Source organism: Anser cygnoides, chromosome 4 (assembly GCF_040182565.1).
Source record: "Anser cygnoides isolate HZ-2024a breed goose chromosome 4, Taihu_goose_T2T_genome, whole genome shotgun sequence".
Lineage (NCBI taxonomy): Eukaryota > Metazoa > Chordata > Aves > Anseriformes > Anatidae > Anser > Anser cygnoides.
The window spans coordinates 41,387,134-41,405,491 of record NC_089876.1 but is presented as its reverse complement, the minus strand read 5'-3'; the positions used below and the strand labels follow the sequence as shown (position 1 = coordinate 41,405,491).

Sequence of the window (18,358 nt, the reverse complement as noted above, 5' to 3'; positions counted from 1 at the left end):
AGCTTGACTAATGAACACTGGGATATTTTACATTAATGTGTTGTATTCATATCCTGTAACCAGCACACAACTTTCTAGTACTGCTTGCTAATGACCAATAGCATGTCCAGGCTTGTTTCTCATTATTACAGAATTTGTGAATTAAAACGTGGTGAGCGTTAGTGCATCGGGCAGGAATAGGTTATAGTTGATCTGGCCTGTGAAGATCAATGTATAAGCTTCATTTTCCTAAACAAATAAAAAACATAAAATGGGGGAATCCGAGGTCACTGATAGGTGGGGTATTTCCAAATGTCAGTTGCAGTTCTAATTTTTTGGATTTGCTAAAATGGAAAACAGGTAGTGCTTTTATATATTTATAATGCATAAAACAAAACTGAAAGAAGAATAGCTAGGGAAGCAGTCTTCTATTCCAGTCATGACAATACAGAATGGGGAACTAGTACAACTATGATGGGAAAAGATGAAAGCAGTTGAAATGAAAAGAGGATTTCAGCATTAATGTTTTAAAATGATTTTGGTATGTGCAGTTTATTTCAGCTATTGAAAATATTTTCTGCCATAATAAATACTTGCAGAAAAAAATCTTTGAAAGTTCATCCATCTGTTTTTAAGATGTGAATTTGCTGAGAATTTATAACCCACATCTCTGCAGGGAAGATGAAAATTCTATGCGGAGGTGAAAAGGGAGAAATCTTTTGCATCTTTCAAGAATAAATAGGGCATCTGGTGGGAGAGGGTTTTGTTGGGGTTAGAATTATGTTTTGTATGTGATTTCTTATTAAAATACCATTTAGAATTTGCAGAAATATAGTCTGGAGTTATTGGTAGCTCTCGGTATGCAACTGTTGATTGTCCCTCACTAGCAAAGAATTTTCAAAGCTACTTTGGGAAAACAGTATGGCTTTGTCTTTCATCGGTATCCTTTCAGCTGAAAACCAGCTTGACTGTTAGGCATTTTGATCCTTTCTACCCTAAAAAAAATCAGACCATTAAATAACATAATTATCTTTGCTGGAAGTCTTAGTTTTTTCTAGCTGACATCTGAATTTTGAACTCTTCTAGGGTGTATTATCTGGGTTTTTCTTTTCCTTTTTTTTTTTCCCTCTCCAGGGGTCCAAAAGTATATGAAGCAGAAAAGACCTAAATAACTTTTAAATACAGTTTTATAAAACAGCTCTCTTCTTTGCTTCAATTTGTCTGCCATCATACTAGGATTGATGTATGTTTAGAAGATGAAATCTTGTTGAAACTGAAGATGTTTTCTCTGTTAAGTCACTCTTCTTTATAATGCGAGGGAACAAGTGTGGGGATGAATACATACGTCTGCCTTTTGTTGTGAAGGGTGAATCAAGGGGTTAGGAGCATATGAAGCCCCTTCCTTTGGGGTCTCAGGTGATTCATCACTGTGTATTTATCAGAATTTCCCTTTCCGTAGGTCTCCTTGTGGGTACTCTTGATGTCGTGTTGGACTCCAGCGCCAGAGTGGCACCGTATCGAATCCTCTATCAAGCACCAGACTCCCTGGTCTATTGGACTATTGCCTGTGGTAAGGACAAACATAGTGACATGTGGATTTTCATTCTTCCTGGGTACTGTGCCACATAACTAACAGAGCATCCTGCCTGCTGTGCACAGTCATTTTAGGACAAAGAAATAGGTCAGGATGAAAACCTGCTCTAGTGGTTAAATTAAGAAGTTCCAGAGCATCTAATATTCAGACCTTGATTGCCAGCATGTATGTATCTGTTATGCTTGACGCTGACTGAGTAAAAACAGAAATGGTCATGGAGCAGGGAGAGAGTTCTCTGTTATTTCCCACCCTTCATCTCCCAAATACATTCTCAGGGAAGCAGTCTAGTGTCCATGCCTCCATGCCCATGGCTTAGTCCTGCAGCACTTCTAAAATGCAGTGTTCCTGGGTGATAGGTGTCTCTAAAATGTACAACAGGAGGAGTGCCTGGGCTATGGCCCCCAAATTAGCTGGGCACCTGGCTTCCCTTGAAATGGAAACTAGGAAGGTAGTAAAAACCCAGCTCTCACCTGAATACTGAATATGGGTATGACATTTCCTGGATCACAGACTCAGTCTCCTTCAGGATAAATACCATCCAGATCCCAGGGATGCTGACCTTCTGGACAGTTAGGTCAGACAGTGTCGTCCTTCTAGTTATGTATTTAATTTCAGCCAGGCAGTAGCTAGATCAGAGTTAAATACAGAAGTGTATATTCTTAGAAGGACGCAAAAACTCTTAAGAGTTTTTGGTAGTTGAGGCTCAAACTTTGACATACCTAACCTTAAGACCATTTCTTCTGTCATTATCGTAGTTGGTAAATCAATGAAGTTGCAGTTTTCATAAACTAGAATATTTGTGTGCATCAGACCCTGTAAATAGTAAATGCTTATTTCTGGGGTCAGGTACATATTGCAAGTAGTGTGAAGTAGCCTGTGATTAGTCTCTGCTTCTGGTTGCCAGCTGTGAAAATAGTGCTTGAAGCTGAATACAGAAAGTCAAGGTTTTTTTAGTCCTGATTCACTAAATTTGTAAGGTCAGATCTCTGTTTGATAGTATTGCTTTGTCAGTCTTAGAAAATGAAAGTTTTTGAATGCAACACCTGTATTTCTGAAGTTTCGAACAGTATTCTAGGCAGCAGCCAAAACTGTTCATTTGAAAGCAAATGGAGAAAAGGGGACAGCTGAGGAATGCACACATACCTGTCATTTCTTTAATAGACTGTCAGCTCCTAGCACCCTCAGTGCTGCCTGACATTCAAAATACTGGTTAATGAGGCCGTAGAGTTCTGGCCTAACACTGACCTCTCCTTTGTGCCTATTCTCTCAATAAAATGTGATGTGGACGTACTCTATGTGACTATTCCTCCAGACAAACCCTCTCTCTTGGGAAAGGAAGAAGAGGAATGGGTGAAGGCTTGCCATAGATCTAATAATGATAGCAGATCAAAGCAGAGTCTGCTCTTGGAAGCATGAGACTCATGTATCTGACAAAGGTGGTATCAGAGCTGTGTCATATTCTGTATCCGATAGGAAATTTTTGAATAGCTTGTCTTAACACAGTTATTTCTTGCAACTTTCAATAGTATAAGACCTGGCAGAGGGCATCAATTTAAACAGATGTTTTTCCCTATACTCCTACCAGTATCAACTCTGATGATTTTAATTTGTATAAAGTAATTTGCCTTTAATGGCAGCTAATAGTAAAAGCAGATATTAATGAAATAGTCTGTTATGAAGGTTGTTTCTGAATCTTCATTTAACTGTTTGCTTTGTACTGTCAGCTACTTTGCTGTGACAGTAAGTGATGAGACATTGCAGTTCAGCTTTCCTTGGAGGCCAGTCATGAGAAAGAAGGGTAAAAGTGCTTGCCTGTAAGTCTTTTACACTACTTGTGCACAAGCAGAGCTAGTTGCAGATCCATGTGAGATTTCATCTTCCTTTCACCAGAGTATCAGTGCACAGCCGTGAGTAAGCACCTCTGTCCCAGAACCTTGAAAGGGAACAACTGAGGGGACAAACTTTCTCGCTGTTTGCAGGCTCCCCTCCAAAGAAAATGCGTCACAAAGCTCTCAAAGGAGGCGTTCTTCAAAGGTGTTCATACTGTGTACACATTCAAAAATTAATTTTTGAGATTTTGGAAATAGACCATGTAACTTTTTCTTTAAGCGCATTCGTATGTTTTGTTGCGTGACACCTACAGATAATTATTTTATTAACAATGTTTGTCCTCAGGTAACCAAGGGCACAGAATGGAAGGTGGATGAGTTATGGCCCCAGAATAAACAAATGTACCATACACGTGGAAACTTATGCTGCTACTGAACTGCGAGGGATTTTCATTCCTTTTCTGTGACAGATCTTGCAGTTTTGAATGTAGAAATATAGTACTCAGTTAACACTTAAGCTGTTTTTAATAAACATGCTCTTCAATTTTGAATCTGAACCCTAACTGAAATTGCTAACCAATTAGTTAATATATCTGTTTCCATTTTTTGTGGACTGTTTCTTGAATTTTTAACCATATAATATCAGGCTGGGTGATTGGCTTCATTATTTTTGTTTTGTATTTTTGTAAGACTGCAGCATCTCAGGCTTATCCCCTGAAGGGAATAGCATGACTCTTAATGGGAGATAAAATTTTACAGAGCAAATCATTTATCTCTGCAGCCTTGAAGCTGAGCGGCCCAGCGTTGCCTAAGGCTCTGCACTGTGATTATTTTATGAACTCACAACTACAGCAATTCCTTCTGAACTGATCAAGGGTTGTTACCATTATACAGGGTATTAAGGGATTTTGCCGCGTTTACCTATGCGAGTGATTTGTCCTACATTGTATAGCTGTCCCTCCCTGTTCCCTAGGGGTACACTGCCATTTATTTGGTACTTGTAATCTCTTACTTTTACGGAGATTTGTCCTCTTCTCCTATGCCTTCCACAAAGCAATAATCTCTGCCTTCAGTGAGTAGCTGTACAGAATGACTGGAACAAATGTGATTGCTTTCTGGTTCATTCATGCTGCATGACATTTGATCTTCTTCTGTACAAGACTCTTCTGGGGGAAAAATAATCCAAGGGGTTTTGTTTGCTCTGAAGTGACTTAAAGTTACGTTTGGAACCTAGATTTGTTTATAGTTCATTTTGGATAGGGATAGGAATTTGCTTTGGTATTAACTCTATGTATGTAGGCTGTATGAGAATGCTAGCTGGTTAGATCTGAGGCTTTGTAGCTCTGTAAGTGGGCTTGTTTACAGCACCTCTTCCAGTGCAGTGTGATGTTGAACACCTCTGCTACAGGTTACAGTTCTGTCTATTGAACTAGACTGGAAAGATAATATGAAAGATGTTACTGGTGACTTTGCAAGAACAGTTTAAGGCGTATAAATTTTGTAACGGTCTAGAAATTCAAAATGTTGTATGTGATCAGCCTTGTATATTTTAATAGCCTTTCTGTGCTACGTCCCCATTCCAAATCTGAGAGCCCTTAATTTCAGGGAAAGAGTGATGGTATATACGTATACCCTGTTTGGAAGCAAACAACTTTTTAGTTCCAATTCCAACTGTAAAATCAGTCATCCTTACTATGGCTTTGTGTGTTTCAGGTGTAGAATCATTGCCGTAGGTTTTTCATGGTAGTGGTATTTTATGTGCATTTCCATACAAGTTTCTAAATCCGTATTCCATATGTGAAAAAAAGAACATGGATTATTTTAAAGCACCAATCTTGAAATTGTATTATATGCATTGGAAAAGGTTTTGAGAAAAGCCCCCGTGTTCTGGTTAACAAAGAGTTATGAGTTTTACAGTGCATATACATATATACACGCACATATATATATATGCATATTTTCTCTGTATATTGAGCTTTAAATGTTTTCTCCTCCCACTCTGCACAAAGTGAGGTTTCTGCCATTCCATTCCTGAGCCTGCTGTTACTGGCAAGAACTATTTTAGGCTCCCCGAAGTGTTACAGTTTCTCTTGTAGTGCCTTCTGTAAATTGCAGCAGTTCAGGTTGACTAATAAGCGTTTCAGGTAAGTATGTACTTGGGAGAGAAGACTGGGCATAACATATTAATTTTCTTCTCAGTCCTGAACATAGTCATGTTCCCTCTGTACCTTCATATCTTAACTTTGAAGGGCTCTATTCCAAAGTAGTTTAACTGTTGAATTTTTTTTTCTATTTTTCTTTCCCTCAGATTTAGAGGTATTGCTTGATTTACCTAAAAGGCCAATGATGGTAAAATAGTGAATGCTTCTAACATGCTAAGATGGGCAAAGGCTTGCCAGCAGCAGAGTTAATAGACCTATAGTTTAAAATATTGCAGTGAAAATATTTCTTTAATCCTTAGTAAATAAAGCAAGGAAAAGATCTAGACTGTGAGGAGAACTTGGCTAGAAATGTTCTATATCATATCTTGATTTTGGCCTCCTTGCACGATCTGCTGTAGATGAAACTGTCTGGGAGAATTATGGAGTCAAAAATTGGAATGGAGACGAGAAATGCAGACAATGAGATGGGAGGTTACAGGTTGAGGATGTTAACTATAGCTGTTTAATCATAGAATGGTTTGGATTGAAGGGACCTTAAAGCCCACCCAGTTCCAACCCCTGCCATGGGCAGGGTCGCCTCCCACCAGACCAGGTTGCTCAAAGCCCCACCCAGCCTGGTCTTGAATGCTTCCAGGGATGGGGCATCCACAGCTCCTCTGGGCAGCCTGTGCCAGTGCCTCACTGCCCTCAGAGTAAAGAATTTCTTCTGAATATCTAATCTAAATCTGCCCTCTTCTAGTTTAAAACCATTATTCCTTGTCACTTCACTCCCTGACAAAAAGTCTCTCTCCTGCTTTCCTGTAGGCCCCCTTTAGGTACGGAAAGGCCACTATAAGGTCTCCCCAGAGCCTTCTCATTTGCAGGCTGAACAACCTCAGCTCCCTCAACCTGTCCTCATAGGAGAGGTGTTCCAGCCCCTTGATCATCTCTGTGGCCCTCCTCTGGACTCACCCTCTGATTGTATTCCATAGAAATACTATTTTTTCTTCATTACTTGTTGCTGAGCAACACGGAAAACAATTGTTTTGTATTCAAGGGGATTACATTGAATTCTTCTATAAAGAGCAGAAACATTTATGTTAAAGTAGTATAGCACTAGCATGGACGATTTGTGCCTGTAGTTAAGTTGGAGAGTTTATCAGCAACAGCTAGTTGTAGTGTCACCACTTTCTAATGGTTGTTTCATGTGAACAGCTATGCTTTCCTGTATTCTGTAGGTGTTAGTTAGCACGTAGATACATTTACTTGTTAGTTCTGAGTAAAACTAACTGAGACTGTGATTGAACAAAACTGATGAGGTATTGATCTGATTTCCTAGTTGGATTGACGTGTTTTTATCAAGCTTCATATATAGATGTGAACATGTAATGTTTGTTTTTCTGAAAATACTTAAAAGTCCCTATTTTGACACAATTCCCTCAACCTTCTCTTTTGGTGGAGTCTCTTTTTTTTTTTTTTTTTGAGTGCCAAAATTTATTTTTAATTCGGGATGGTCACAGAGATCCTGAAGAGCACCAACAACTTCATTCTGCAAGTTGCTGAGAACAGAGAGACAAAATGGAAGTTACATTTATTAAAATCCCATCTCAAGGAAAAAAAAGTGAAAATTTGCACGTGTTAGCTCTAGCTCATACCAGAAGCTTTTTCATTCTTCTTCGGAACTGCTTTACAGATTACATGTATGTTGCTTCCTCAGTATCAAAGAGATCTCATTTGGCCCCTTTTGGTTTGCTAAGAAAACTTGAAGTTTAGTTTATTCTTTCACTATGAAAAATAAGCTACCTCTGACAATTCTCCCACCCCTAAAAAGAAATAGCTTTCTTGGAGGTATTTCAGCACCCTTCTTTTGAGGAAGAGCCATCATAATAGACGTAAAATGGAAAAATAATAGAAAAATGGTCCTTTACAGCGTTGCTCTTGTGATTTCATCATTGGTTTGTAACTTGTGTTTGTATGTAGTGTTGAGGAATTAAGAACCAATTGTAGAATATACAACAGTTGTTTTTTGTCAGTTCCCAATAGATGTGAGTAATACCTTTGCCAACTCTTCAGTGTGATGCTGCGCAGCACAGTGTCATTACTATGTTTGGAATTCTAAATTTAGGATTTTCTTGCTCATGATACTGACATAGTCAGTTTGTGCTTGTCAGAATATCTTGAAGATTGCCATCGACTATGAAGTTAGAGGACCATGGGGGAGAATTTTGTAATTTCCAAGGATACGGCATCTGTTATATGGCAACTGTAGTCACTGGCAAGTTTTATGTAAGCCATTTATTTATTTATTAAGAGGACATAGACGCTGATTTCTTATTTTGTGATTTTTTGTTTGTTTTTGTTTTATATACAGGTTGCTCAAGGAAGGAAATCACTGAACACTGGGAATGGCTTGAACAGAATTTGTTGCAAACTCTTTCTATCTTTGAAAATGAGAATGACATAAATACATTTGTCAGAGGAAAAATACAGGTAGTTATATTATTGTAAATATTGCTAATGATAGATGTGATTGTGGATGGAAGACTATTATGAGTTCTAAAGAAATTTGACCTAGTATTCCCAAGACTGCTCCATATTTTTGAAAGGAAAAACATTCCAAATAGCAACATGTTTGTAAATATACAGGAAAGTGGCATTAGTGCACATTACTACAGCAGTGTAATAAAAACAATATTATATGCAGGGCTGTGAACATTAAAGCATTCTAAAAAATTAATCGCACTGTTGTTTCTGTCGTAAGTTTTCTGAGTAACTTTCATTGCAAAGCTTTGACTTTTTTTAACGTGTGTGTATTGTATAATACCTTCTTACTTTTCTGTGCAGTTAAATCCCTTAGTGTTGGCATTTGTGATGGTGTTGGGAGATGTCAATTGTTTTGGTTTTACCAGTACATCTTTTCCTCCTTATAGGAGAGAAAATAGTTATGCTGATAAATGTACTTCATCCACACTAAGAACTACATAAAAATAAGTAGTTTGGTAAAAGATTGATTGTAAGCAAAATTACTGTACTTAATTTCTGTGTATTTTTAAGCATTGGCTTTGTTAAATTCCTCTTTCATAATTTCAGGTAGTAGGTCAACTGTTTTAAGAATTCCATAGTTGGTAGTTTGTTTTACTACTTGATCAGATATGAGGGCTATAGATGCTCATGGAAACAACTTATGCTAGAAGTAATTTGTGAAATGTAATCCTTTAAGGAAATTATTACTTTTTAGACTTTAGAATATTTTCATACTTTATAGAGCATTAAAAATTTGTCTGAGAAATGAATGATAATTCGCTGTCTTGTATTATACTTTCCATGTAAATGGACCTGTTTGAAGGCAAGCAGTATCTTTTTATCTCTAACATAGAGGGCATTTAAAAAAAAAATTGGAAAATAAGTGAGTAGAGCGGAACTTCAGTATAGAACAGAAACAACTGTAGTCTTTGAGGTATCAAAAAGTAGCTTTTCACTGGACTGCTGCCACTTCAGATCTGATTATGATCTTCTGCACCTACAAGTGTGAATGGTTTTCCATCCTGACAGTTATCCTAATCTAATATTTCTTTTCTCCTACTTTCTTCTGCTCAAGATCCTAAAAGGAATCATTCATCAGGAAAAACATCAAATAACTTTTAAAACAGATTCTTTTTTTCCTTCTTTTTAGAAAAAAATTTCTAGTGAAATCCTATCCCTGTCTCCTCAAGGAACATGTTTATGTGAAAGGGGAAAAGTTTACAAATCACGGGTACTTTAAAGAGTAGTTAGGATTAGAGATAAATTTGTTAATTTTAAACAGGATCCTAGCAAAGCAGCTAAGTGGTTGACGTTTGATTACTTTTGGCATAGGCATGGTGGGGAGCAAGGTAATCAGAAGACAGCCTTGAATAAGGTAAATAACTATATAGGCAGAAGGATAAGTAAAATATTTTGACATCACAGTTAACTCTTGTGGCCTTTGCCCCTGACAGGGAGGGTAATAAGGATATCTGATACTCTGTAGCACCTAACATGCTATGTACTTCTTTCGCTCCCTTCTAGGGCATCATTGCTGAGTACAACAAAATCAATGGCATCAAGGAGGATGATGATACAGAAAAATTTAAGGAAGCCATAGTGAAGTTTCACAAGCTATTTGGGATGCCAGAAGAAGAGAAACTAGTGAACTACTACTCCTGCAGTTACTGGAAGGGGAAAGTGCCCCGTCAGGGCTGGGTGTACCTCAGCATTAATCACCTTTGCTTTTATTCTTTCCTCATGGGAAGAGAAGGTATGTTTTGCAGTGAAATGTCTGTTTGTGCATCTAAGAATCTTTAGGAAGTCTTCTGTAGTTTGCTACTGTTAGCCTGTTGACCCATGTCAACAGGATGTCATTGCTGTAATGTTTGAAATATTCTGATGTATAAAAATAAAACAGTAGAGTATCCTGGTGATGAACTGTACAAATCTTTTTAACTTCAGCCAGTGTTTTGACAAGTGGAGATGCACATAGGAGAAATACTTAGTTCAAATATCTGTGCGAGAAGCTTTTTTTAATACTGCATGCTATCCTGATTGTTGTAGTATTGGCAGAAGGATTCCTAAATGCTTGTGGTTGTACACTGACATGAAATAAAAACTTAATTCTCTCCCAAACAAATTGAGTATGACATCTGTGCAATACTATAAAAGACAAATACCCATGAAACAGCATTAGACAGCATTTGCTTGAGCAGTCTGTGTAGTAGGAGAGTCTGACTAAATACCTAGACAGTGGCAGTATTAAATCCATCATCCCTGAACAGACTGATCTTATATACAGAAGCTCTTTTATGATTCTTGTCTAGTTGCTCAAGTTCTTGATTTTTTTTAAATGAAGTGGGATGCAATATTTTGATTAAATTAGGGCTTTTACAAAATACTTTTACAAGTGATAAATAAACTGTGAAACAGTTAATTGTATTGCTTTAGCTGTTGTGGAGTAGTGAGAAGCCTGTCTGGTGTGTTCAGACTACATTACATTTCCTTGCTTTCTTAGGAAAAAGGATATCAGACTCTGAGCAAGTGCTGTAACAGTGATAAGTTATGTTAGCCCAGCTAGCTATTTATGCTGTCCTCTCAGCTTTTCAAGATGCAAGAAAATTTCAGTTGAATACATTTTATAGAAAATGGAAGATAAATGCTTTTGAATGTGCTATTTTTTTCACTGAATCTTTTTGTTTACTTCTGTTCAGCAAAGTTAGTTATCCGCTGGGTTGATATTACTCAACTTGAGAAGAATGCTACATTACTCTTCCCTGATATGATCAAAGTGAGCACAAGGTCCAGTGAACATTTCTTCTCAGTATTCCTTAATATCAATGAGACATTTAAACTAATGGAACAGCTTGCCAATATAGCTATGCGACAACTTTTGGACAATGAAGGGTTTGAACAAGACAGGTCATTACCCAAGCTGAAAAAGAAATCCCCCAAAAAAGTATCTGCACTGAAACGGTAGGTAGCACTGGCTCTTAGTCATTTGCTTCTCCTCATTGCTTTTACTTACAGCATTTTGTTTAGAAGTTTTCTAATGATGTTGCTATATAGTGTTATTCCAAAAAGGAATGATTGATTCTAGGTGATGGCAAAAGGTGAGGAATTATTTAGGTATAATTAGTCTCCCTGTTGAAATAGGAACAGGAAAATATGCAAATATGCAAAGTATGAGACACATTAGAGTCACATTCTCACTTGTTCAGAAGCTTTTATGCATCTCTTGACACTGGCTGCATTAGATATCTGTTGTAAGGCCTCTTCAAGAAACATGTCTAGCATTCGTACTTGATCCTGTAACTGGAATTAAAAAATGACTCTAGATAATGAATTCCATCTAGAACTTATTTAAGGTAGTAGAGCTACAAGCAATGAAATGAAGTTCCAGGGCATGAAATAAAGTCTGGAATCTAATTCTTTCTATGGATATCACACTGCAATTTAATAGTTTCTTGTTATTTTTTTCCTTGTATCGTTCACTAACACAATCGACATATAACAGACTGTAGTCAGTTTTTGTTGATAGCTCTCATTACTTGGTGACATCTGACATGCATTTGATCACTTAGGTTTATCTAATCTTTTGTAGTACAGACCCATTACTGTTCAGTGTTTTACACTGATTGCATTAGCAAGACTAGATCCTGAAATTATTAACAGACTCTAGCCCTAAGGATTCCATTGTGTTAATAAATCAACATCAAAGAAACATTTTTGGCATAATATTATGTGGTCTCATTTTTTTTAATAATGTTAAAATCATTTAGGTTGGAAAAGACTCTTCAGATCATCAAGTCTAACTATCCACCTAACATTCAAATCTACTGCTAGATCATTTCCCTGAACAGCACATCCACATGTCTCTTAAATAACTCCAGGGATGGAGACTCCACAATCTACCAGCGCAGCCCGTTCTAATTCCTAACCTCCCATTCCAATAATAAATTCTTCTTGATATCCAGTCTAAATGTCTCCTGACGCAACTTAAGGCCATTGCCTTGCGTCCCATCACTGGATTCACTGCGCGCACTCCCAGAAAATAGGGCCAAATGCCAAAAAATCACCTAGCCTGTTACCTCTGAGAATTCAGGGTCATTGTATCCAAGTCATTTGTGGCAGATGTTTTTTATGTAGTCTTGGAATCTTCCAGCAGGGGAGATTATACATCTTTTACAAGCAAACTATTTCCACTGCGTGCTGTATGCTCAGTGTTCAACAGAGTTGTATGTTGTAGGTAACTTGCAATGGCTTGTATAAAATATATCTTAAAATGTATTTTGTACAGGTGCCTTTAAACAAAAGGCAGCTTTTTGTGGTGTTTTTTTGTTTGTTTGTTTTAGGGATCTTGATGCCAGAGCAAAGAGTGAGAGATACCGTGCATTGTTTCGACTTCCTAAGGATGAGAAGTTAGATGGACATACAGACTGTACTCTGTGGACTCCATTCAACAAAATGCATATTTTGGGTCAGATGTTTGTTTCTACAAACTACATTTGCTTTACTAGTAAAGAAGAGAACTTGTGCAGCCTTATTATCCCTCTTCGAGAGGTAAATACTTATATATGTAGATTGATAGGGCAAAAAATAAAGCAATACTGTATTGGAAATTGCATCCTAATTTTTTCCCCATTGTTGGAGAAAACCTCTTTTCATCCCTTTAACCTCTTTTGAGCATACTGTTCTGATGTGTTCTAAGTAATATTTGATGAGTGTGTATTTTAGAACTAAGTTCCTGCTACTAAAACTCACGTGGAATTCCCTGTCAGTTTTTACAACGTTAAAGACTTCTTTTTCTCACATAATTTTGTTATTCTGATTTACATTTCCATGGTATATTTTTTGTCTCATAGAGAGGGACGATAAGACTTCCTAGATAGATGAGTGGAACTTCTATTAAAGAATCTGTCAGATAATTTGCTTCTGTCAGATGTAAAAAGACTTGTAATACTAATGAATTGAATTGTCTCTTCATGCAGACAAACTTGCAATTATTTATTCCTGTATATGGAAAATATTTGCCAGCATTTAACAAATGCTTTTGTGCTGTCCTTTTTAAAGTTGGTTGCTTAAAATACGTGTTCAGTAAAAAATAATTAAAGTTTGAGGCAACGAAATAAGATGTATTGGGGAGATTTTGTGTGATTTGATTTGCTTTGTGGGTTGATGGAAAAATGTGTCAAGTCTTGGGAATAGTTGCAGAGCTCATGTAAACAAGGACAGTTTAGCTTATCTGAAAAACCATGGCATATTTAAAGCACTCTTTTTCCCATATGTTATTAGGAGTAAAAACAAATAGTATTTGTTTGGAAACCTTGAAGTACAGCTTCTCCATGGTGTGTTGCAATGACCTTGGTTACTTGAGCAGAGACATTCAGTTACGATTGTGCTAGTTGTCTGGAATTCAGAGGGAGCAACAGTCCTCTGAGTAAAGTGTTAGAGAAGGGGAATAAGGTTTGCATTTAACTGGACCTCTTTTCCTGGATACAAATTGAACAACTATTTTTGATAATCACAGCTGCAGTAGCATGGGGTTCAAAGCTTTAAGAAATAGTTGAAGGAATAAGTGTTTTTATTCTGAACAGGTAAAGTCTCCAGCACCAACAAGGAGAATGGTAACACGCAGGATAACGCCAGCCATTGGAACAACAGATCAGTACCCTTGACAGTTAAAGGGAAGCTTTCTATTTAATTAAAGCATTGGTTCAAACCCTAATTCCAGTGTTCTGGAACATTCTGGAGATGTTTTGACAGATAAGGCAATAACAAAGCATTGATTCAGAAATGATGATTGGAAAAGATTTTCAGCAGCTGCCTGCACTGTTCGCTGCTCCTAGTATGTGCAGGCTCCAAGATCAGCACTTCGGATACTTGTGTGTCTCTACTTCAATAGGCAATAAGCAGTTTTCAGCTCTCGTTAGAGCAGAGCACATTTGCCATAATGCTTGTCCTGTGCCTCTATAAATTCTTCTTTTTGTGCTGATTATGCTCAAACAGTTTTTAAGTGGAATAGAAAAACAACATAGGAACACTCTTTAGCTAATTATGCTGTTGGTGAAGGTCCTTGAAGTCAATGAAGAATAACACGTTTGTAGTAAACAGAAAAATAAATGGAAGTTCACAGGACAGAGAGGCGATTTAGGACCTGAGCTGTTCATTGAGGTCTTTAAATATATCTTCACAGGAAATATGTGAAAAACAGTTATCTTATCCTTTTAGCTAGAGAAACGTGAATATTACCACACTAATGTCTCACCATTTATCCCTACTTTAAATTTAAAAAAAAAATAAATACTTCAGGTAAGCCAAAATGTGCCCTCTTCTATTCCAAAGGCAGTAAGACAGTTATTGTTACCTAGGAAATTGTTTAAAGTCATAGAAGTTAAAAGTGCTTTGAATTATGCTTTGTGTTTTCTTCAAAGTATGAACTGCACAAAGTGGATTAATTTGTTTTTAAGGCTAATAATTGGTAATGCTTAGAACACACAGCTGTTAAAGAGTTCGTCCATAGTGTATGACTTATCCTTGAGATTTCTTGGTGTAAACACTTTACTAAAAGTTCAGGGAACTTGTGCCCTGTGTTCGATAGATTGTAGTGTGAGTACTGTTTACAGGCTGGAGTTCAGCTAGATTAGTGACCAGACCACTAATAACTGAAGGTCAAACAGAAACCTTCACGTCACAGATTGGATGCCTTCCTTTGTAAGGAAAAGTATGGGGTTAGTTTCCTTTAGTTGCAGGTTTCTGTGTGTCATGAAAATGGAGTTGCATTAACAGTTGTTATTACAGTATGCAGCTGTAAGATAGTAGAACAGGAGAGTTATTAAAAAAAAAAAAATTATTCACATGTGTTAGCAACAAAAAGTAAGCAAGATTTTCAGCCTATTTTAGCATTGAAGACCAAAAGAGGGATTTGGAGGTCCTACAAAAAGCTCATAGATCTGCATCCCACAGAAGAAATTTTGTTCTACTACTACTTTTAAACCAAAGCCTGAGGAAAATAAACTAAGCAGTGCAAAGGAGTTTTGCTGGAGAATGTGCAGAAGCTAGTTGTAGGGGGATGACAGTCTTCATCCTCAGACTTGTGAGCAGTTGAATCCATACCCTGTTTTCCAGTAGAGGGATGTTCATGATGATTTGATATAGGAGAGGAAGGGACAAGAGTTTATTGTACTTAGTTTCTTAAACCGAGCAACTTGATTAATTAAAGATCTTAATCTGTTGCTAACTGTTTCTTCCTAGGTGACAATAGTGGAAAAAGCAGACAGCTCCAGTGTGTTGCCCAGCCCGTTATCAATCAGCACTAAAAACAGAATGACGTTCCTGTTTGCCAACTTGAAAGACCGAGACTTTCTTGTACAGAGGATTTCAGATTTTCTGCAACAAACAACTTCAAAAATATACTTGGAAAAAAATATTTCTGGAAGTTGTATGAGCTCTGACGATGAGGTATGTGGAGGGGAACAGGAATCGTTTACTAAAAGGGAGTTTCAATTGTTGCGATAAGAGAGAAGACAAAAACCTTTAAGTGCTATACCTTTGTACACAGAAACCTTACATTCTAGATGTAAAGCCTTTAGCTTCCCCTAAGCTATACAATTAAAATGTTATGACTAGAATATCTTTTTCATGTTAGAAGTAAGAGAAATCACTGTTGAAGTGGAAGAGCTACTTTAACTCCTGCTGCCACATTCTAACATCAAAGTGTGTCTTTTGTGAGAAGTAGCATGGTTAACTATCTGGTTAATTGAATAATACTGTTTAATATGACTTACCCAAGTCAAAATATAATTGTGGAATTTAGTATTTTAAAAAGCTCAGTTAATATAAAGCTATTTTAATGCAAGTCAAACTGCTGAATTGGATACTTCGATTCTTCAGAGAAGGACGTATGAGTTTATAAATACACTGTTTTTGAACTTCAGAAGGTTTGAACTAAAAACAGGTGGTCCTGTTCTGAACTTCTTTGCTATTTACCTATGCAAAGTAAATAGTTTTTAAAAGATGTAGTTAGATGAATGTTTCTCAGACACTCTGAATATCAAGGCTTCTGTTTGAATTCTTAAGTTTTGTGTGAATTTAGGTGCTCCATATCACAGCCTCATCAGATCTGTTTAACCCAGCAAAGCTTAGCAGTTCAGGTCTCAAAGCAGACAAGGCTTTTGTGCTGTATCATTTTGGTTTTATGTAGGTAGACCTCATGTTCCAACTTTGTACTAAACCATACCTTAGTATTGCGCTGAATAGCCCTACCCTGCTGGCCATATAAATCTTAAAAGTCAGTTTTTGACTTGCTTTATTGGTGGTAAGGTGTAATCGGTGTGTTTTAGTTGCATTCCAGAGCACATACGCATGTATGCATAATGCTGAAACTTCTTACCTTTTCCCTAAATGGAACTTCTTTTTCTACCTATGGAATTATAAGCACAAATTAATAATTGCAATCACTATTACAGTTAGTAATATGATTACATACGTAGACATACATGACTGCTAATTTCAATTTTAGGCATATAGTGTGAATTGCTGTATGAGATATTAACTGTAGTAAAAGTTTTCAAAGCTGTTTGAGAAGTCAGAGTCCTTTTTCTCCAAAATATTTTTCTTCCTAATTACAGTCTGACAGTGTTCAATTTTCTTTAGAATAATTTTTTTTCAAGTGAGGGGAGCAAAATAATTGAGGAAATTATTGAGGAAACTGCAGATATTGTTATTATTTTATACTGGTTTAAATTTTGTTTTCTTTTTACTCTGATTGTACGTGGGTGATTTAATTTGCTCAGTCTGAGTTAGCTGTTAGCGTACAGAAACTTTGAAGTAAAAGAAAGTAAAAAGTCCAGACTGGTTCAGTCCTATGCCTGTGTTGTTCATGACTGATTTCTGCAGGTGTTTACAAGATCAAATAGTATCATTTCTGCCAGCACACACAAAAGCCTCAGCTCTGAGTCGGAAGGAGAGCGACAGTTCAATCTCAATGGCAATGGCATTCCAACAGCAACTCAAGCTTTAATGACTATGTATCGACGGAGGTCACCTGAGGAGTTCAACCCCAAGCTGGTAAAATATGTCTGAGTGCTGTACCTGACTGAAAAAAGTTGTTAAAATTGTTTTCTTTAAAATGCATCCTTTTGACCCAGCGAAGTTTCATTCTGCCACAGACTTGTCTCTACGAGTGGCAATATTTTTGTCAAAAATGAAACATTTCACATGTGAGAGTTTGTATGCCTGTTCTGAAGTACAACTGCTCCAATAGCCTTCTTTTAACAGTAAGGTCTACTGGAATAGAAATTAAGAAATGGGAGGAGGCAACCCATTAAGAAGAGAATTGGACTGTAGCCATGTTATTTCTTGCTCCCTTGGAAAGTTAGAACATTACAGGCTTTTAGCACTTCTCTTTCTAACACTATTAAAAATGCTAAGCCCCATCTTTATGCATTTCTTTCGTTGCTGTTAGGCTAAAGAGTTTTTGAAAGAACAAGCGTGGAAGATTCACTTTGCTGAATATGGCCAAGGAGTCTGTATGTATCGTACCGAGAAGACGAGAGACCTTGTGCTGAAGGGCATTCCAGAAAGCATGAGAGGGGAACTTTGGCTACTGTTTTCAGGTAAATATTCATTCAGAACATGACTGTGGGATATAAGCAAAAGCATGAGGGGAGAGAGGATTTCAAAAGTATTTAAGGGTGTAGTTAATAAGCATGCAAAAATATTTGGCTGTGTGTTAACAGGCACAAGACCGGTTTAGACAAGTTCTGTCTAGATGAGAAAACATCCTTTCTCAAACAAGGCTCAGATACCTAGGGAAGAATATTTAAAAAAAAAAAAAAAAAAAAAAAAAAGCACAGTGTATACTCTGTTACCAGAAGTCAGCAGCGCAGGGGCTTCTAGATGTTCAAAAACCACCAGCAGGCCTACTTTGCATTCGTTTAATCGTTTCTGAATCCAGTTAATCTTTTGGCCTTCACAATAAGTTCTTGCAGGCAATTCCAAAATTTAGGCATGCTGCTGTGCTCCCAGTATGTGAAAAATAGTGAGAAAATATTCTCTGTCCATCCATCCTTTCTATGCTGTTGAGGATTCTCTACATCTGTGTCCCCTTAGGCCTTTTTCCAAAGCTGAAGGATTTTATTCATTTTGTTACAACTTAAATGGAAATCAGGTTTTCTTCTTACATTTTTGCTTTCTGTATGCTTTCTCTAGCTCCATCCCTTCATGAGATAGTTACCACAGCTACCTACAACACTTAAGATATGAGCACACCAAGGACTTTGTATGGTGGCATAAGGATACTTCTTGTT

The 18,358-nt window shown here is 37.1% G+C and overlaps 1 protein-coding gene across 6 annotated transcripts in view; it reads left to right on the top strand.

Moving 5' to 3' along the window:
• TBC1D9 (TBC1 domain family member 9) overlaps nucleotides 1-18,358 on the top strand; it is a 70,694-nt gene that overhangs the window by 32,917 nt on the left and 19,419 nt on the right. For all 6 annotated transcript variants that reach the window (XM_066996672.1, XM_066996671.1, XM_066996673.1 and 3 more), the window contains exons 2-9: nucleotides 1,439-1,549; nucleotides 7,915-8,033; nucleotides 9,591-9,819; nucleotides 10,763-11,024; nucleotides 12,404-12,611; nucleotides 15,303-15,509; nucleotides 16,947-17,117; nucleotides 17,515-17,665. In XM_066996672.1, the coding sequence (XP_066852773.1) occupies nucleotides 1,439-1,549; nucleotides 7,915-8,033; nucleotides 9,591-9,819; nucleotides 10,763-11,024; nucleotides 12,404-12,611; nucleotides 15,303-15,509; nucleotides 16,947-17,117; nucleotides 17,515-17,665 (1,458 nt within the window). The remainder of the gene's footprint in view (nucleotides 1-1,438; nucleotides 1,550-7,914; nucleotides 8,034-9,590; nucleotides 9,820-10,762; nucleotides 11,025-12,403; nucleotides 12,612-15,302; nucleotides 15,510-16,946; nucleotides 17,118-17,514; nucleotides 17,666-18,358) is intronic.